Source organism: Scyliorhinus canicula, chromosome 18 (assembly GCF_902713615.1).
Source record: "Scyliorhinus canicula chromosome 18, sScyCan1.1, whole genome shotgun sequence".
Classification (NCBI taxonomy): Eukaryota; Metazoa; Chordata; class Chondrichthyes; order Carcharhiniformes; family Scyliorhinidae; genus Scyliorhinus; species Scyliorhinus canicula.
Genome location: NC_052163.1, coordinates 98827728 through 98849034, shown reverse-complemented (window position 1 = coordinate 98849034; position 21307 = coordinate 98827728). Strand labels below are relative to the sequence as shown.

The following is a 21307-nucleotide window of genomic DNA, read 5'->3' as shown; positions in this document are numbered from 1 at the left end:
ATGAAAACAGACTAAAAGCAATCTTAATACTGATTTAAACTTATTCCTTCAAAGAAGGAACTGGATAAATAAGCAGATAGGAGTGGGATTGGAAGTTGCAGTCTGCAGGATGATGGACCATAAGGATTTCTGTCCTGCTGAAAATAACAAGATATTAGTAGGTTATGGTGTGTGTATGTTTTGTGTGTATGTGTGTGTTTGTATGTGGTGTGTGTGTGTGGATGTGTAGGTCTGCCAGGGGTGGAGTGTACATGGGGTTGTTGTCAGGGGTTTGCTGTATGTCGGGTATAATTTAGGAAGATGCTAATACGTAAAGCTTCAAGGTATGGAGTGGATTTTTCACTCTATGTTCCTCTGTCTTTCTGCCCTGACTCCACAATTGGGGCAGCGGGGCAGCACGGTAGCATAGTGGTTAGCATCAATGCTTCACAGCTCCAGGGTCCCAGGTTCGGTTCCCGGCTGGGTCACTGTCTGTGCGGAGTCTGCACGTCCTCCCCGTGTGTGCGTGGGTTTCCTCCGGGTGCTCCGGTTTCCTCCCACAGTCCAAAGATGTGCGGGTTAGGTGGATTGGCCATGCTAAATTGCCCGTAGTGTCCTAAAAAGTAAGGTTAAGGGGGAGTTGTTGGGTTGCGGGTATAGGGTGGATATGTGAGTTTGAGTAGGGTGATCATTGCTCGGCACAACATCGAGGGCCAAAGGGCCTGTTCTGTGCTGTACTGTTCTAAATTCTAAATTGGTTTGGTCTTTGGTTATAAATTTTAGCAAAAGTATGTTGATTATATTTAACAGGATGCAACAATTCCAGTGCATTCACAAGGCAATATTATAAAAATGTTGAATGCTGCTGACAGCCAGTCATGTGAGGATGGCTGAATATTGATTACTTTGGGGAACAGAGAGGTTTTATAGACACCTCCCTTCTGAAAGTTCAGTCTGCCTGTTTAGACTGTGCAAATGACTGCCATTTTTCTTTCCACTTTGTACTCCCTGTTTATAGTTTCTCCCCTCCTAGACCAGCCAAATTGGGCCAGGATGTTGAAAACTATGATAGGCCTGGTGCTGCATAGGATGTGGATGGAAAAAAAAAGGAGAGGAAAGGGTTGTGGAAGGAGATTAAATGAATGAGACTATGAGAGAATAAAGTGTACATGTGATCCCATATTGGCTTCTGCAGAGCCCTGGGGTTTCGTAGAAGACGGCCGCGAGATTCCACAGGGCTTTTCACAGTAAATTCATTGCAGTATTAATGTAAGCCTACTTGTGACAAAGATTATTATTATTAGTCGGTCTGACCTCTGTAAATTTGAAAAAAGTCTGCCTTTCCAGCTTGTCCAATCAGAGAAAATTTTCACATTGTGTTGACTACTGATAGGCTGACGAGTGTGCCTATCAGCAGCGAATACACTGAGAAGCCAGTCTCTGATTGGATGAGCTGGAAATAGTGGCAGAGTGAATATTCTAAATCCCAGGCAAGGGCGAGGGCAAAGGAGGGTGGGAAGCAGAGCAAGGTAGGTAGTGGCCATGGGGCGGGAGGGGAAGCAACCATGGAGCAAGGGAGAGAGAGAGAGGTTGGAGTGTGTGTGAGAGAGAGAGGTGAGAGGGAGAGCATGTGTGTGAGAGAGAAAGAGAGGAGAGTGTGTGTGTGTGAGAGAGAAGTGAGAGCGAGAGCATGTATGTGTGCGTGTAAGTGTGTGTGTAGGAAAGAGACAGGTGAGAGTGTGTGTGTAGGAGACGTGAGAGTGTGTGTGCACGTGTGAGACAGAGAGGTGGGAGTGTGGGTGAATGCACGTGAGTATCTGACATGAGAATCTAGCTCTTCAGCAGAATTCTCAATATTAAACGGATTTTAGCGGCAAAAGGCAGCATCACTCCTCCCATTAAAAATGACAAAAAGAAGGTGAGACTTGGGTACTTTGTTGAAAAAGGGAACTTGTAAATACTAATAAATGTGTACAGATAAGAAATAGAAAAGACTTCTATGAATTTGATTTTATATGTTTGTACCCATTGCGCAAAAACAATCCAGTTTTGGTGGTTTAATCTTCAACATAATAAGAATGTTTCTTAGGGGTTCCGTCAATACTCTTGGGAGGTCAAAAGGGTTCTGTGGCTGCAAAGGTTTGGGAAATCCTGACATAGAATGTTCATTGTCTGTCCTGAGATGACAAAATAGATGAGGTGGAGTTTATGATGGGCTGTGAGAGGAAATTAAATGGGTGAAATAGAGTCCATTATAAAGTACACATGGGCTGTGTGAGAAGATGAAATGGATAGAATAAAGAGTACATAGCTGTGGGAGATTATACGGGTGAGCTAGAGTCCATGATAGATTATAGAGTGCATGCACTTTAGACAGAATGGGACGATGGGCAGAACCCCTGTTTTCTTGTCCCATTTCTTTCAGGTCCTGTCACAGTGCCTGTAATAAGGACAACAGCAGGTTTGAGCTTATTAATAATCACACACGGTCGGATTTTAAGTTTAATCACCTGAAACTCTGTACTGCAACCGAATCTCAAGACTCCTGAATTAAGTAGACAGATTATGGAAAGATATATGATTTGGAGTGTGACTGTGTAAAGCCAAGTATCCAAAATACCCCGAAATCCCATTGTGAGCAGCTATGAGTTTATTTGGGAATGGATGTTGAACGGCCCGGACATGAGAGATTGCCACAGAACGCAGGCCACTAAAGGATGCCAGGAAATGGGAACCTTGAGCTCCTTTGCAATTATCTGATTAAATACAACTTGGCTAAAGATTGGTTCAAATTTACTATGTGACCACAGCAACAAACATCTCCCAAGCATGAGGCTCCTGCTCTGCAGGGATCATCTACACACTCTCTAATTATTCAGAGCCGTTATTTTGTCAAAAAAAAAAAGTTTTCCAATTAGCAAGCAGCCAGTCTCAGTAATTAGAGAGCCAGGGTTTCCTTTGCTGATGCATTCCCTCGTCTCGGTGAGCTAGTTAATTTTAACGTTTGGCTGCTTTATATTTACTTTTCCTCAGACGTTGATGAATGCTCCAGTAGCCCTTGTGTGAATGGTGACTGTGTTAACACGCCTGGTGCTTACCACTGCAAGTGTCATGATGGTTTCCAGAGTACCGCCACCAAGCAAGCCTGTATCGGTGAGTGTAACCGTGGAGATCAGAGTTCGCAACCTCCTTTCATACTCTGTAAATCAGTTAATGAGTCCATTCTGTTTTGCCACACAGCTCTCTGGTCCCATGTTAATCTCGTTGTTATTTGTATATTGATATGGTTTCTTGTAACGGCAATGATACGATAATGCACTGGGAACAATTTTAAAATAGCTGTGTAGATCTCTACTGCAACAGATAGAACACAAATCAAATATCCTCCCTCCTCTTCCATTTTGAGCAACAGTAACCATTTGCATTTATATTTATATGATGGGATACTCACCACTTGCCTGGATGAAGCTTGAACCATCCAGGACAAAGCAGCCTACATGATTTTCTTCCCATCCACTAACATTCACTCCCTCCACCACTGACACACAGTTGCAGCAGTGTGCACCATCTACAACAGGGGTGGGCAAACTACGGCCCGCGGGCCGCATGCGGCCCGCCAAAGGTATTTCTGCGGCCCACCAAGTCATTAAAAAAAAAAAAAAAAAAATTTTTTTTAAAAATTTTTTTTTTATTTTTTTAAATTTTTTTTAAGGTTAATGGGGGGGGGGGCTATTGGGTTACTTACTGGTATAGGGTGGATACGTTGACTTGAGTAGGGTGATCATTGCTCGGCACAACGTCGAGGGCCGAAGGGCCTGTTCTGTGCTGTACTGTTCTATGTTCTATATGAGGCGCCCAGAATCATAACCGGGTGAAGTAATTATTTTACTTAATATACTATGCGGCCCTTTGTGAATTGTGAATTTCTGAATGTGGCCCTTGCACGGAAAAGTTTGCCCACCCCTGATCTACAAGATGCACTGCAGGAACTCACCAACAATCCTGAGGCAGCACCTTCTAAACCCGTGACTATTACCATCTAGAAGGACAAGGGCAGCAGATCAATGGGAACATCACCAGCTGAAAGGTCCCCTCCAAGCCACACACCATCCTGATTAGGATCCTAAGTTCCTTCACTGTCGCTGGGTCAAAATCCTGGAGCTCCCTCCATAACAGCACTGTGGTCGCACCTACACCCATAGGGACTGCTGCGGTTCAAGAAGGCAGCTCAATACCACGCGTCTCAAGGCCAATTAGGTATAGGCAATAAATACTGATCTAGCCAGAAATGCCCACATCCCAAGAATAATTTTTTAAATATAGCAACTTTACTGGAGGAAATTGTCCCAGGTGTGCTCTGCTGCCTCGCAGCGCCATGGACCGGGGTTTGATTCTGACCCTGGGCGACCATGTGGAGTTTGCACATTCTCCCCGTGTCTGCATAGCACCTCTGGGTGCTCCGGTGTCCTCACACAGTCCAAAGATGTGCAGGTTAGGTAGGGCTATGGAGATAGGGCGGGGGGTGGGGGGAGTGGGCCTAGGTCGGGTGCTCTTGAATAGAATCGGTGCAAACACGATGAGCCAAATAGCCTCTGCTGCACTGTAGGGAATCTGTGGAAGGCAATGCACAGAGAGAACAATTTGACACCCGCCACACAAAGGGATGTTAGGGCAGGTGATCAAAAGATTGATGCAAGAGGTAAGATTTTGGAATAATTTAAAGAGAGGCAGAGAAGTGTGGGCCAATATCCCAGACTTCAGGGCCGACATGCTGTCAATGGATAAATGAAAGAAATTGGGATTTTGCCAGACTTGAGAAACACTTTGGTCATGTTTTTAACTTGAAGTTGATTTCAGATAGGTGGGAGATTAGGAATTCTCCCATTCCTACACAAAATCAGTTCTGGGCTTTTTAAACCCCTGGGCATCATTTAAAATGTTTTGATTTACTTTCTGCCCATGACAGGTGGGAAGTGACTGCTGGCTCAAAGATCGGGTGTCCAATGAAAAGCAACACATAGAGAACAGCAGCATTTGGATAGCATGGGCTCGGATAGAACGGCTGCAGATTACATGAGTATGCTGTAGCTGTCCTGGGTTTGAGCCCAGTAATTGCAAAAGCTCTTGTTCCCATTATCTCACTGAGTGGAGTCAATGCATCAAAATACCAGATGGAGCAAACTCACACAAGCGTCCTTTCATTTTGAGTTTCTAGCTGCTGTGGTTTGGACTGTTTAGATTGCTGCCCACTGAGAGTTCAATTTGCCCGTTTCCAGATCCATTTTACTTAGAAATCTAAACAGATGTTGGCAAGAGCTGTTTTCAGCATCTGTCTAGGCTGGACTCAAACACAGGAACTGGAGGCAAGAGGTAAGGCCTGGTGGTTAATCATATTCGACTGTTGCCACCAGAGAGTTACCAGCTTCACTGCCAAAAGTAACCGGCGCTGGGGGGTCACCATTTTGTGCTTGGGTTGAACTAGAAGCTGGTCTAAATGGGGATCAATATCCCATTGGACGTCTTCCAAAGTGGATTTTTGGAAAACGTGAAGCTGTACATCTTTGCGATTTATGCAGACATGGTCACGCTGAAAGTGTCATTGGGACTACACATGCAGTAATGTTACCGTGAATCTCACAGGGGAGTTGTGTTTGTGACAGCCTGGTTGGTCTTATCATGACATCAGAGGTGATTCTCACACACCAGCACTGTGAAAATTGCATTAATAGCTTTTATTGGCAGCTTGAGTCCACAGCCAGAGTCAGGTGAAGGAACTTTCCCCAGGCCCCACTGGTGGAAGCTAGGAATCTGCGCCATTGAGCATGTTCTCCTTAAAATCCAATATGTGCCGGATCCTTTCCATAAATTCTCTGGTGAAGATCTTTTACAAAGCTCTCTCAGATTACATACTTACCATTAACACTTCTGGTATAACAGGACCATTAGTGATTTTTTCTTCAGGAATGTTCTCTCACATCAAGGAACATCCCAAATAACAGCAGTAAGGGTGTGCCTGTAACACCAACCCAAGTTGGCCATGTGACAGGAGTATGCAGGTGAGTCTGGGTGGGCGACATCCTAACTATCAGCTTTCTCTTTGCTCCCTAGATATCGACGAGTGTATCCAGAACGGTGTTTTATGCAGGAACGGCCGGTGTGTTAACACTGACGGAAGCTTCCAGTGTATCTGCAACGCTGGCTTTGAGCTCACCCCAAATGGAAAGAACTGCGTTGGTAAGTGTGCTTCACCCAAACTGATCAATCTACAACAAACAGTAGAGTTCATTTCTAAAATCTTGAATTCTAGAGAGCAAACACATAAAGTTACACCCTCAACACAGGACTCCGAGAAGGAAGCAAAATTATCTCTGAAAACACCCAGAAAATGTTGGAATAACTCAGCTTGCACATTAGGCAGTATCTGCGCAGTGAGAAACAGGGAGCTGGATTCCCCATTCCTGAGGCTAAGGGCCGACGCCAACTGAGGTTCCGTGGTATTTCACAAGGGGAAAATCGGTGCAAAACCTGCACCAATTCCGCTACCGGAGAGGGGCTAGCATTGGCACCGTGTGAAACACCCACAAAACATGCGGTTGGCACATGCGCAGGGCTGACAAGCTGCAGCCGCGCGTACGCCTAACCCCACACACGCACCGATCACGCCAGAAAAGAAGGTGCCGGCTGTGCTGGACCACGTACCCCGCCCACTCCGACCCCACAACCCACCTCCTGACCACCCCCACTACTCTCCCCAACCCTGGCTGAAACCCCCCCGGCCAGCGGCACGGATCCCGACCGAATGGGGCAACGCTGGACACTGTCGGCACGCCCTCTCTCTCTCTCCACAGCCACCACGCCAGGCTCACGATCGCTGAGACCACGCATGACCTGCGCCGTCAGTAACTCAGCCCATCGTAGGCGGAGCATTGCGGGTGGGCCCGCTAATGATATTCCGATAGGGTTGCGACTGCACACGGCGCGCATCCCGATGATGCCGATTTGGAGGGCCTGGAGCATCGGGACCCGTCTTCAAACCGGCGCCTGCTGTGATTTTGGCGTTGGGAACCATTCTCCTCTGCATGATCACCATTCCCGATTTCACCGTCGGCAAGTTATTGGACGGTATTTTCCTTCTCTGCACAGAGTGTTGGCTGAGGTGAGAAAACCAACGTGTAGCTCGGAGGCTGCACAGCCAGCTTTTCTTTCCAGATAATCCGGCAAGGGAGGAATTCCTATTGTGGGGGTGCAATACGACAGGGAAGCCCACGAATTGTAAGTAAACATATTGAAATGAGGATCCTGGCCTTCCTGGGCGGGGACCTCATGTTAGCGGCATGGGGCGAGGGGGAATCGGAAAACAAGATCTCACCAGCGAGTTTCAGGCTGACAAACTTTAAACAGAACCGGGAAGAGTTAGAGATGCAATAGGTGTTCAGCAAGGAGTGGGTGGCACAAGGACAAAAGAGTTAGGGTGGAAGACAGGAGACATTGAATGATAAAGGATTTAGTCTTAGAAACAGGCAAGAGATGTACTTAAAGCTGGTATGCTGCTATCTGAAAGCAAAACTAAGAGGAAACAAATTAGGCAAAGAAAGGCAAACAAAAATGGGGTTACGGACTGAAATTGTTGAACCCCATGTTGAGTTCGAAAGGCTGTGAAGTGCCTAATCAAAAGATGAGCTGTTGTTCTTCAAGCTTGGATTGAACTTCACTGATCAGTACAGCAGTGTTTTTCTAACTTTTCCCCGGGACCCAGTTTTGCCAGCCGGCTGCCCCGCAGGACCCAGGGTGGGTTGACCTTCATGAAATACGCCGGCTAACCTACGCGGCCCACATCGGCCGACCTTCAGGACACATGTCATGTTCGCTTCCCTTTAATGTGATAGGGGAGCCTGCCTGGTCCTCATAATCTCACTCCAATCAGGTTTACAGGAGGAGGGGGCAATGCGCATATCAGGTGCAAAGTTCAACCAGTTCCTTTGTGCCGTCTTCATCTTTGTGAGGATGGAAAATCCAACCTCGTACATGCAGGTCATCATGAAGGACAATAGCAACAAAATGCTTGTTTTACTCAGCACTGAATACTTCTGGAAGATGCTTCTATGAATGTTGACAGCCTCGTGAGCTTTTAGCTGTTTTTAATGTGCTTTCACAGATCAGGAACAGCAGCGCTGTCTTTTCATTTGGAGTCAGTCATAAGTTAAAACTGATTCTAAGGTCTCAACCACAAAAATAGATTTGTCACCCACCACTTCTCTTTCAAAATATGAAACTTCCCCTCTCATTTGCCAGTATTTCCCTGCATATAACACACTTGGGCTTTGCATCCTTATTAGCATTGGCACAATTGACAAAACCGTACCTCAAGAAATCATCTTTATACTGCTTTGTTCCTGAGTTAAGATTCTTCTTTATATGCTGTGAATCAGATGCCCTGGAGCTCTGTACAGAGCTTCTGGTGGACTTTTGCAGGGGGAAGACGTGCATGAAGTGGCTCCCACTAGAGTACTGCACTGTTCACCCTTTTCACTTAGATTTGGGGCCTATTTTCATTCATTATTATAATCTTTATGAGTGTCATAAATAGGCTAACATTACTGTGAAAATCTCCTACTCGCCACACTCTGGCGCATGTTTGGGTACACAGGAGAATTCTAAATGTCCAATTTACCTAACAAGCACATCTTTTGGGACTTGTGGGAGGAAACCGGAGCACTGGGAAGAAATCCATGCAGACACTGCGATAATGTGTAGACTCCGCACAAACAGTGACCCAAGCTGGGAATCAAAACTGATCCCTGGCGCTGTGAAGCAACAAGGTACCTGCACAGGTGAAGCGCCTGGAAGATCCAGGAGAAAAAAGGCAGAAAGTAGAAGTTTGTCGACAGAGCTGGAGGCCTCTTAGAACCCGTCAGTGATAAAAATGTCGGAGGCAGCCTCTGGGACTCGGGACACTCCACTAACGGCCAACACGGGTGGGTTGTATTGGGGACCTCCGCAAATTGATGGAAGATGCCTTGGCACCCAGCCGTTTGTCGTCGGAGAGGACCCACAAAACGGTAGAAGAACATGGAGCCATGATACAAGGCATGGAGGAAGCCCTTTCAGGACATAACAATCAGATTGCCTCTCTGGAAGAAGAGATGCCTCTGATGGCTGGTGCAAATAAAGCGCTGAAGGCTGAATTGAAAGGCAAAACATCTGAATTGTGGGTAGGCTCAACTCCCACAGAGTTTTTTGCAGAGATGTTTGGGAAGATGGTGGGGCAGGGTGGACTCGTGTACCCTCCTAAGCTGGACAGGGCCCTCTAGACACTCCTACAGAAGCCTCGTCCCAACGAACCACCTCTAGCAGGAATCGTGAAGTTTCACAGCTTCAAGGAAGAAGAGCGGGCCTTGAGATGGGCAAGGTAGCATCATGAATAGAAATGGGAAGGCCATGCCATCAGGTTTTACCAGGACGTGGGAGCGGAGCTTGCGAAGAGGCGGGTGGAGTTCAACAAAGGCGAAGGCCACCCTGTACAAAAGTGGCGTCTGGTTTGGGGTGATGAGCCAGCGGGACTAAGAGCGACTTTTGAGGAGAAAGACTATTTTTCCGATATGCCGGGGGATTCCTCTGTAAAGAAGCATAGGCTGTGCACAAGTTGAGTGAGGTTTTGGGATATTGGGGATGGGCATATTGATATGTGGAATTGTTGTGGTTCCTTGTTCATGTTTGCATTTTTCTGTTCTTGTTGGTGTTGAATGTTGCACAAGCTGAGCTTGGGTTTGGGGTTTAGTTTTATGTGTGTTTTTGTTCTAACTGCTGTGAAAATATATCGCACCCTGTTGGAGTTCTACGTTTTAAGGGGTTTTTATACTTTGTGGGGTTTTTTCTCGAAGCATTTTCCTTCACTCTGGGTGGGAGCCGCCCTGCTAGCCACAGAGTTGGCTAGCAGCAGTGGAGATTGGGGTTGACTGCAGCTCATTTTCTGTTTTAGATAGGCTCCCAATCCGTTTGGTCACCTGGAATGGGAGGAGGTTGAATGACCGAGTGAAAAGGTCGAGGGTAGTTGCTCACCTTGAGTGTTTAAAAAAAAAATAATTTTGAGTTACCAATTATTTTTCTTCCAATTGAGGGGTAATTTAGCGTGGCCAATCCACCGATCCCGCACATCTTTTTGTGTTGTGGGGGTGGAACCCATGCAGATGCAGGGAGAATGTGCAAACTCCACACGGACAGTGACCCAGGCCTGGGATTGAAGCCGGGTCCTCAGAGCCATGGGGCAGCAGTGCTAACCACTGCACCACCATGCCGCCCTATCAACTTGAGAGTTTAAATGCCAATGTGGTGTTTCTGCAAGAGACTCCATTGCGGGTCAGAGGGGTGGGTGGGACAAGTTTTTCATTTGGGGCTTTGATCGGAGGGCCCGCAGTGCGGCAATATCAATCAATAAAAGGGTTCACATTTCTGCCGTTAAGATCTTGGCTGACCCCGGTAGTAGACATGTTATTGCCTGTGGGTCTTTGGCGGGCACCCCAATGGTTCTATCCTCCAAACTGGGATAATACTAAACTGCTCGCCTCCATCCCCAATTTGGAATTACATCAACTCATTTTGAAGGATGACTTAAATTGTGTTCTGCCCCCAGGCTGGATCGGCCCAAGCCCAAATCTCTGATGCCGTCAGGGGTGGCCAGAGCTTTGTTGGTTTTCATGGAACAGATTGGGGTGGGGGGGGGGGGGGGGGGAGGGGTGCAGATCATGGTGCTCTTTGTACCCATAAAGATTTATCTTTCTTCTCCCATGTTCACCAGATATCCACGCGTATCAACTTGTTTGAGGTGGATAGGGTCCTCCTCCCTTTTATGGAGGTGGTGGGCTACTCGGTGATTGTGATTTCGGACCATGCCCCACATTTTGCTGATTTGGTGCTGGAATCAGGTCCCCCAGTGTCCGCCATGGAGATTAGATACAACATTATTAGCAGACAAGAAATTTTGTGAATGCATGTCCAACGCCATTGGGGAATATATTAAATTTAATAAAAGTGAGACTATCTCACCTTCTATGCTGTGGGAAGCCCTTAAGGTGGTAATCAGGGAGCAGATAATTTCCTACTTTGCGCACATGGAAAAGGCAGCGAGGGCGGAGCAGCAGAGGCTGGCGGACTCCATCATTGAGCTGGACCACCAGTACTCACTTTCCCCAACCCCAGAATTGTTGGCAAGTAGGAAAAAGCTGCATACACAAGTTGAATTATTATCAATGGATAAGGCCGTGGACCAGCTGCAACGTGGATTATGAACATAGGGAGAAGGTCAGTCGCCTTTTAATTCAACAGCTGAGACGGACGAAAGTAGCAGCTTGATTTCTGCCCCATCACAGCTCAATGCAGCTTATGAAACGTTTTATCGGGATCACTATAGATCAGAGCCCCTGACGGAGAGTTCGACCATGACAGATTTTTGGATGGATTATCCATCCCAGCTGTGGAGCGGGAGAGGCGTGAAGAGTTGGAATACCCGTTGAGCCCAGAGGAAACTATGAAATGCATTGGACTGATGCACACGGGTCAAGGTCCTGGCCCAATGATTTCCCCATTGAGTTTTATGAGATGTTTGCGGGGCAATTGGTGCCTCTAAATTTAGATGGTTTTTAAAATAAATTTAAAGTGCCCAATTTTTTTATCCAATTAAGGGGCAATTTAGCGTTCCAAATCCACCTACCCTGCCCATCTTTGGGTTGTGGGGGCAAAACCCACGCAAACACGGGGAGAATGTACAAACTCCACACGGATAGTAACCGGGGCCGGGATCGAACATGGGTCCTTGGCGCTGTGAGGCAGCAGTGCTAACCACTACGCCACCGTGCCGCCCTGAATTTTAGATATGTTTATGACTCCTTATCCCAGGATTCTTTGCCCTTTACATGCGTGCAAGTCTCTATTTCCTTGATCCTTAAGAAAGACCATGGGGCTCGATTCAACTAAAGAGGAACAAAGTCCCACAGCGACGCATTTACCTGTGTGATTCCTGGAGCTCGCAGCGCTGAGAAACACATGGCTATTCAACGCAACTCACATTGTATAAGGGGCCTCAGCGATGAATGCACGGCCGAGGCCACACATGGCCCCATTCTGTACTCTGGGGAGCTCTGCTCGCCGGAACTCCCCAGTGTAGCGTGAGAAAATGGTGTCCTAATCTCCGAGGCCCTCAAAGCAAGCCCCACCCACCCCCAGCCCGCATGCACTATAGGAGCGTTCCTGGTCCCCACCCACCCACCCAATGCCCATGCAGAGTATCCCTGGCCCAATTGGATGCATGCAAAAAATGCCAGCTTGGCACCTTGGGAGTGCCAACCTAGCACTCTAGTAGTGCCCCTGATGGCTTACAATACACCTAGGGACTTTGGCAGTGCCAGTCTGGCACCCAGGTGGTACTGCCAGGGTACCCAAGTGGCACCAGCAGTGCCAGGGCACCACATTGCCCAAAGGGCATGCAATTGGGGCTCTCCGTTCCACTGGGACACCCGCATCCATTCATCTGGTCCCCATTTGTGGGGGCCCATGCTGAATGGTACTCACCCAAGGTCTCCGAGGCGAGGTGTATGAATCCTAAAGCCTCAGGTACATTGTTATTCTGCACATTCGAGTGAGACTAACTGTCTCGCACTAATGTGCAGATTTGCCAAAAGGTGATCCCGCCCATAATGGGCGAGATTTACATCACAACATCTTGGGAGATTGCTTTGGATCTCACAAAGTGTTGTGAGCCGGGTAGATCCCGGGAACGGGATCTCCCAGCTTTTATCGGCCATGCTGCGCTGCGGTGAGCTGCTCTTCCGCCTCACCGCAGCTGTTAGATTGCGCCCAAGGTCCCTAAATGCGGACACTAAGTTACTGGCTAAAGTGCTGCCACTGCGGTTGGAGCCCTGCCTCCCAAATGTGATTTCGGAAGACTAGTCAGACTTCATCAAGGTCAGCAATTGTCGGCCAATATACGTCGTCCATTAAATGTTGTCCTCTCCCCCTCCCCAGTGCCCCAACTGGAGGGGGCAAACGGAGGCGAGTTCCTGTAAAGGTTCTTGCCTTGGTGCATTAGTAACCGCATCGCTGCCATTCTCTCCGGCAAGATTTCCACTGAATCCGGAGGTGGTGTCTGCCCTGAGAATCTGGAAGCAGTTCAGCCAACATTTTAAACTTAGAGCCATATGTTTGCTGGCCCATATCTGTAATAATCGCCATTTTCTTGCCAGCAGGTTTGAACACAATGTTTAGGTCATGGGAGGGGAAGGGTTTGGAGAGGTTTGGGCACTTGTTCGTGGAGGGAACGTTTGCCCTCTTCCCTTGGAACTACCGTCCTTCCTGTTGAAGAGGATCTTGTCTTTGGCTGGGCCTGGTGGTAGATTATTTTGTGCATGTACGGCCAGATCCTATCAGCGGAGTTGGCTCTGTTGAATGAGGTCAAGCTGAAATGGGAGGGTGATTTGGGTCCCATTCTTGATGATAAGGTATGGAGTGATGCCTTTCACAAGGTCAACACCACATCTTTATGTGCTCGGCTTAAGTCTGATCCAATTCAAGTTGATGCACAGGACTCATCTGACCAAAGTGAGGCCAATGGTAACCCCCAGGATGTTGATAATGGGGGATTCGGTGATGGTAATGTCACTGAATATCAAGAAGAGGTGGTTAGATTCTCTCTTGTTGGAGATGTTTATTGTCTGATACTTGGGTGGTCCAAATGTCACTTGCCACCTGTCAGCCCAAGCCTGATATTAGCCAGGTCAAGCTGCGCATGGAAACCAATTGCGTCAGTATCTGAGGAGTCACGGTAAGTGCTTTACATTGTGTGATCATCACCAAATTCTTCCTAAACTTATAATCCAACTTCAATACGTAACAATTCAAAACTAACTCAAGTGATATTTTAACTCAAGCTATCTCAAGACCTCAGATTGTCCTTCTTCCTGCAATACACAGGCTTTTCAAATTCATGTGTTGCCTATAATGTATCCAAAGTTAACAGGATTCGCAAGACTGACAAATAATGAATATTATCCCCAGATCATGATGAATGTGCCACTACCAACATGTGCCTGAATGGAATGTGCATCAACGAGGATGGCAGCTTTAAATGTATCTGCAAGAATGGCTTTGTCCTCGCTCCTAATGGCCGTTACTGTGTGGGTAAGGATGAGTGAATGGATGTTACTGTATAGTTATGGGTCTGATACTAGGTGTTACTGTTTGGGTAAGAACTTATTAACTGGAAGTTATTGTGTGGGTAAGGTTCTGCTTCCAGTACAACTAATAAATATGTAAGAAGCCTCGAGAAATACACTATATCCCTTATTATAAAATATATTATTACATAATTTAGACTGCTCCAAGGCACCCGACATACAGTGAGTTATTTTTAAGTGTAGTGACTGTTGTTTTGTAAGCAGATGCTGTTAAAATAGTTTGTGCCCAACAAGAGCTCACAAACAATTATTTTTTAAAACAATTTAGATTACCCAATTCATTTTTTCCAATTAAGGGGCAATTTAGCATGGCCAGTCCACTACCTGAACATCTTTGGGTTGTGGGGGCGAAACCCACGCAAACACTGGGAGAATGTGCAAACTCCACACGGACAGTCACCCAGAGCCAGGATCGAACCTTGGACCTTGGTGCCTTAAGACAGCAGTGCTAACCACTGTGCCACCGTGCTGCCCTCTCACAAACAATGATGATAAATGGCTGCTGATGTATTTTCGATGATACTAGTTAGAGAGAACAGAAGGTACAACAGGTACAGTGGGGACAGACTCAATAGTGGAAATTATCTTCAGATATTTTCCATCTCCTGCCCACATAACTCTCTAGATGAGGAAGTAGGAAGCTGATTCCTTCAGTGCTGAGTCTTGTCACTCTCTAACTGTCAGGCTATTCCTTAATATTCCATTTGTTTGATTGGTGCTGCGGGATGTGTTCAACAACACACAAACTCACATTGTGCTACCTGCGTACAGAACAAATGCACAAGTAGAAACACAGAACAAAAACATACTTGTTTCCTTTTTTCCATCTTCTGTGATTATTCTTCCCACTTCCCTTCTTCGAGGGATGCTGATAGTTACTGGGCTACAACTACTGGTCAACCTATGGTACCGCACCTAAGTGGCCATTCTTTACCAATCTAGACAGAGTGTGCCAGCCAGAGGATGGACAATGGAGATCATCACAGCTGAGTCCGATTCGCTCCTCACTGACATCCACAAAGGGATTTCATAGCAGAATTCCCGAATAGTGACCAGGAGCATGATTCCTGACTGTGTTCCTTCTCCCGAGCCCAGTGGTATTGAGAGAAATTTGTTCTGCACTCAGTACTGTGCTAGGTCAGGTTAGCATCATTGAACGTGGCTTCTTTCTGTCCTCTGGCTCAAGTTCAGTCCTAAATAAACTCTCAGAGTCTTCAGAAGAGTGTGTCGCAGATTTGAATTGGTTTCTGTATTCTGTTTCTCATTAGCTGTTGTTTAATTTGCACCAACCCTCTAATTCCGAATGATTCTCCTTCTAACTGCAGATATTGATGAATGTCATACACCTGGTATCTGCATGAATGGCCGCTGCATTAACTCAGAAGGTTCCTTCAGATGTGAGTGTCCTCCGGGGCTGGCCATTGGAGTGGACGGACGCGTGTGTGTTGGTGAGTAACTTAAACTAGTAGCTAAGCTTCACTGAGATTCCCAATGGCGATGACTGTGAAACGCACACAGAGTGTTCTGTGACTTGTGGCACCTCCCTTATTTCTTGCTCCATATATATGGGTGCATTTCCAATCTGTCTGCCACTCTTCGGCTGAAGTCTTCCACTTCAACTCTCAATGCTGTCGATGTACCACATTCAGTTGTCAGCCTAGGCTTGAGATGCCGACTCAAACTCACTGGCTACTTCAGACATCTGGAGAGGTTCGTCAAGCAGTTTAACTTGCCTCTGAATTGCACTCTATTGCTGAATTTTGGCCTCTTCCCCCTCCCGCCCCACCTCTCATCCAGCCCCACAGCCCGTCCCAAATTCTCTGTCCCTATGACTAGTTTTTTGTGTTACCCCCTCACTGATCCCCACAATTGGTGACCCCCCCCCCCTCACATTCTCAGCTCCCGTACAATCTTCAAGACTTTTTCCAATAACCCTGTTCTTTGACAAATGTTTGGTCACCCCTCCTAACATCTCCCTTTTCTCAGAATCCATTTATTGATGATTGTGTGGCCTCTTGTGAAGCAGTTTGGGATATTGTTTTTCGTCAAAGACTTTATGTAAATTCACGCTGTTGTGTTTAACGCCTTCCATGGCCTCCGTCTTCCCCATCTCGGAAACTTCCGACAACTGCTCCTCCTCCTCCTCCTCCTCCCCTCTCTCTCTCTCTCTCTCTCTCTCTCCCCCTCCCCCCCATTCTCCTGACTCTGGCCTCTCGTGCCCCTCCCCACATTTGCCGTACAATTAACAAAGGTGCCTTCAGCTGCCTAGGCGCCAGCTTCCCCCTAATCCCCAAAGCTATTCCCCCCCCTCGCCTCCTATAAGGTCTTCACTGAATCCCATCTGTTCGACCAATTTTTCCTCACTTTGAATTACCACCTTATTCCCTCTGCCTGCGTGAAACACCTTGCTGCCGTAAAGGCCATATTTAAACGAGGGCAGTTGTTATTGTTGCTGCTGTGGTGAAGTGTTGTCAGCGCTAATGATTCCCCTCCCGTCCCACAGCAACCAATGGCATTCTTCATTCCTTTCAGATACCCACATGCGCAGCACTTGCTATGGAGCCATCAAAAAGGGCACCTGTGCCCGACCTTTCTCTGGGGCCGTGACCAAATCGGAGTGCTGTTGTGCCAGCCCGGACCACGGATTTGGAGAGCCTTGCCAACCCTGCCCAGCCAGGACTTCGGGTAAGTTCGCCTTCTCTGTGTTTGGCAATGACATAGGCGCTGACCTTTGGAAAAGAAGCCAAGTAGGACTCAAACTGAGTGTCACATCATCATCTTCCAAACAAAGGCATCTTTCGTCAGCCTGTTCATTTGGTTGATCTTGTTTTGTGGCACTTTTCTTCCTTCAGCAACTTTCCAAAAACGCCACTGACCCTTTGCTGCATTTGAACGCTAGCTCATAGGGACACACAGAACTCTATTTTCTGAACAAATTCAATGGGCAGATGGCCATCTCACCTGGCGTCCGTCGGAGAGAATCAGCTGTAGAGAGGGATGTGAGCTCCACCTGCTGGCTGATCAGACACATTGCCTTCAGCAGTAAGACAGGAAAAAATTGATTTGGGAGGACAAATCCTGTTTATTTGTGGCACTTGTATGGAATGTGCCAACCAGCTATTCTCTCGCACAAATGGGTTCTGAACAGATTGCAATAATAAATTAGGATCATAAAGTAAATCGAGGGTTATGGGGACAGGAAGGAAAGTGGAGCTAAGACCACAATCAGATTAGTCATGATTTTATTGAGTGGTGGACAGGGTCAATGGGCCGAATGGCCTACTCCTCCTATTTCTTATGATCTTATGATTATGATTTTAAATGACTTGCCTGAGAGGAAGTAAAATCATTCAAATGTTCCTACATTTATTTTTTAAGATGCTAAAACTGAATTTATTAAATGATGACTCAATTAGAAGAATTACCCCATAGTTATTAAGTTCAGCAACCATTTTGTGCAGTTCAGTAAATGCCCATCCATTTAAAAATCTCTGCTGATTTCATTCAGGTCCTCAAGGCAATTGCAAAGCATTACTAATCCCCTGTATTGTTAATCTTGGCCAGCATTTATCCTTCAACCAACAACACAAAAACACATCTGTCATTAATAATCTGGTCATTAACACGTTACTTTTGATGGGATCTTGCTGTGTGCAATTGGCTGCAGGGGTTTCCACCTTGTAACAGTGACTGGATTTCAAAATCTTCTTTGTGGGTTGTGAAAACCCTTCGGAGTGGCCTGCTACCATGAAAGGTGCTACATTTAAAAAATAAATTTAGAGTACCCAATTAATTTTTTCCAATTAAGGGGCAATTTAGCGTGGCCAATCCACCTACCCTGCACATCTTTGGGTTGTGGGGGCGAAACCCACGCAAACACGGGGAGAATGTGCAAACTCCACACGGACAGTGACCCAGAGCCGGGATCGAACCTGGGACCTCAGCGCCGTGAGGCAGCAGTGCTAACCACTGCGCCACCGTGCTGCCCTCTTTTTTAAAAAATAAATTTAGAATACCCAATTTTTTTTTTCCCAATTAAGGGCCAATTTAGCATGGCCAATCCACCTACCCTGCACACCTTTGGGTTGTGGGGCTGAAGCCCACGCAGACACGGGGAGAATGTGCAAACTCCACATGGACAGTGACCCAGGGCCGCGATACAAACCCAGATCCTTAGTGCCGGAGTCATAGTCTCAGTCATGGTGACCATGAAACTACCATCGATTGTTATGAAAACCCACCCTGTTCGCTAATGGCCCTCAGGGAGGGAAATCTGCCTTCCTTACCTGGTCTTGCTTACATGTGACTCCAGATGCACAGCAATGTGGTTGACTCTTCACTTCCCTCTGAAATGGCCGAGCAAGCCACTCAGTTCAAGGGTGGTTAGGGATGGGCATCAAATACTGACCTCGCCAGCGATGTCCACATCCCATGAATTTTTAAAAAAGGTGGGGAGATCTCGATCCTTGATTTTATTATTTTTTTTATCCATTTAAATCAACCCTGATTTCCCAACCAGAATTCCCTGCAAGCGATATTCCCATCTGGGAATGCTCAGCCCCTGGATTCCGTTCTTGTGGTTGATGGCAGTGATTCAGATTGCCGTGTTTCTGATTTGCTTCATTCTCACTCTTGTTTCCGCAGCTGAGTTCCAGGCTTTGTGCAGCAGTGGCATCGGGATCACAGCTGATGGACGAGGTAGGCGCAAGAACCAGCTGGCCTGACTGGGCAAAACTTGCATTGCGTTTCCTTTTCCTTTGACACTAATCTCAACAGGAGCAGATTTTATTTGTGGCCGTGAGTGGATAAAAGATGGCATGATGTTGGCGAGCTTGTACCATTTGGGGCCTCGACCAATGCCAGTCTGTAACGGACCTTTGTCGGGTTCTTTGCTCCATATTGAGGATTTACGTGAAAGTGATGAGTTATTTCCTCACTAACCGTCTGCAAAACGTGAAAGAAGGATCCAAAATATTCAAACACCTTTTCAATAAATAGTATGGGGTATATTTCCTGGTCCCATCTGCCCCGGGAATTGTCATGGGCGGGTGGGACCATTTCAAGGTCCATTGACCTCGTGGGGGGGGGGGTATTTCTGTTCTCGGGTCGAACACAACCAGAGACTCCCGCCATATATCCAGATAGGATAGTCATTGGTTAGGTGCATTGGCCATGATAAATTGCCCTTAGTGTCGAAAATTGCCCTTAGTGTTGGGTGGGGTTACTGGGTTATGGGGATAGGGTGGTGGTGTTAACCTTGGGTAGGGTGCTCTTTCCAGGAGCCGGTGCAGACTCGATGGGCTGAATGGCCTCCTTCTGCACTGTAAATTCTATAATTCTACCTTCAAAGCTCCGTCCACCAAACTCTCTGATTTGTAGCTTCACTGAAAAACAGTCAGAATATGGCACCCAAGCTCCAAGATGAGGCCCGAATTGCTTGATATAATGAAGGAATTTGACTTGCTGTAAACCTAGACAGCAAGTACCGATGGGCAGCTAATGCGTCCCCTAGTCACCTCTTGTGAACAAGAGGAGAGAGGCCAATAAAGCATTGGTTAGTATGCATTTTGCTTTGCTCCTAGATATCAACGAGTGTGCTCTCGACCCTGACATCTGCGCCAATGGGAATTGTGAGAACTTACGCGGTAGTTACCGCTGTATCTGCAACATCGGCTACGAGTCTGACGTCAGCGGCAAGAATTGTGTGGGTGAGTGTGGGACTGCGTTACTCCGGCTGGGAAGGCGGAATCGGATTTGAAAATCACTCCCGTGGAACATCAAGGGGCATCCTGATCCACTGTGGATCATTTGATAATGCACAGAATAATATCACCTTCTCTGAAAGCCAGTTGCACATCCATCATCTTCTGAATCAAACCAGGGACAATAATTGTGTTGTGCTATTTATTGTTGATTAATCTGTCAGATGCAAAAACTACCACTGGTTGATTAAAGCTCGAGTTCCTGTTAGGAAAGGGTATAATCTTCACTCCATCTATCTACGAGGGGAGATTCACACTGACTTGTGTTACATTCCAGTAAATTATGGACAGAATGCAGTTCCTGTAATTTATTCACCCTCTATTGGGCAGAAAGGGGAACACTCCAGATCTTAGGGACAATAAGGTTTGCTTATGAGAGTGGCCAGTACCCCCAAATCTAAGAAAATATCTAGCGCAAAAACACAGAAGTTTGACCCACTTCAGTTCTTTCACCCTCCTCTGAGACTATTGTGTAACCACTCCCTTTGTTCCATCAAAATATAAATATCAATGGGGCATCTGCCTCCTGTCTGCTGTTCTCAGTGTGTTTTGAACAAGCTGACTGCGTGGGCAAATGCATGGCAGATGCAGTACAATGTGGATAAATGTGAGGTTATCCACTTTGGTAGCAAAATCAGGAAGGTAGATTATTATCTGAATGGCTACAAGTTGAGAGAGGGGAATGTATAATGAGACCTGGGTGTTCTTGTACTCCAGTCACTGAAGGTCAGCATGCAGGAGGAAGTAAAGAAGGCAAATGGCAGGTTGGCCTTCATAGCTGTCATAATATGCACACAAGTATATGATGGTTCATAGACAGACACTGACTGACACACTGAATGACCAATCAACACACAGAACACAGCAGCCAATCACCAGACAGGACACGCCCACTATAAAGCCAGAGGGCACTAGTTTTCCCGCTCTCTCGGGATGCAGCCTCTGAGACAGCCAGAGCCCGTGATCAGCAACACGAACATCTACCATGTGCTAGCAGTATAGTCTGGTCAGGTTAGTCTCAGGTCTCCAGTCAACTCTACATAGTGCCGACCCACAGTGCAAGTATGTTTAACAGCTCATAGTTAAATAAAATAGAGTTGCATTTCTCCAAGTGTTGGAAGCCTATCTCTCTCACTGCTATGGTAAACGCAGTCCTCGCAGACCCAGCATACCCAACACATCAATAGTGAGGCGATTCGAGTAGAGAAGCAGGGATGTCTTGCTGCAATTATACAGGGCCTTGGTGAGGCCACACCGAGAATATTGTGTGTAGTTTTAGCCTCCTTGTGTGAGGAAGGATGTTCTTGCTGGTGAGGAATGCAGCAAAGGTTTGCCAGACTA

General features: G+C 46.8%; 1 protein-coding gene across 1 annotated transcript in view; it reads left to right on the top strand.

The window, feature by feature from the left end:
• The window catches only part of fbn2b (fibrillin 2b), a 310225-nt gene that overhangs the window by 128226 nt on the left and 160692 nt on the right, over positions 1–21307 (top strand). The window contains exons 12-18 of the mRNA XM_038776744.1: positions 3013–3132; positions 6088–6213; positions 14026–14148; positions 15530–15652; positions 16737–16889; positions 18849–18902; positions 19787–19912. Coding sequence (XP_038632672.1) covers positions 3013–3132; positions 6088–6213; positions 14026–14148; positions 15530–15652; positions 16737–16889; positions 18849–18902; positions 19787–19912 — 825 coding nt within the window. The remainder of the gene's footprint in view (positions 1–3012; positions 3133–6087; positions 6214–14025; positions 14149–15529; positions 15653–16736; positions 16890–18848; positions 18903–19786; positions 19913–21307) is intronic.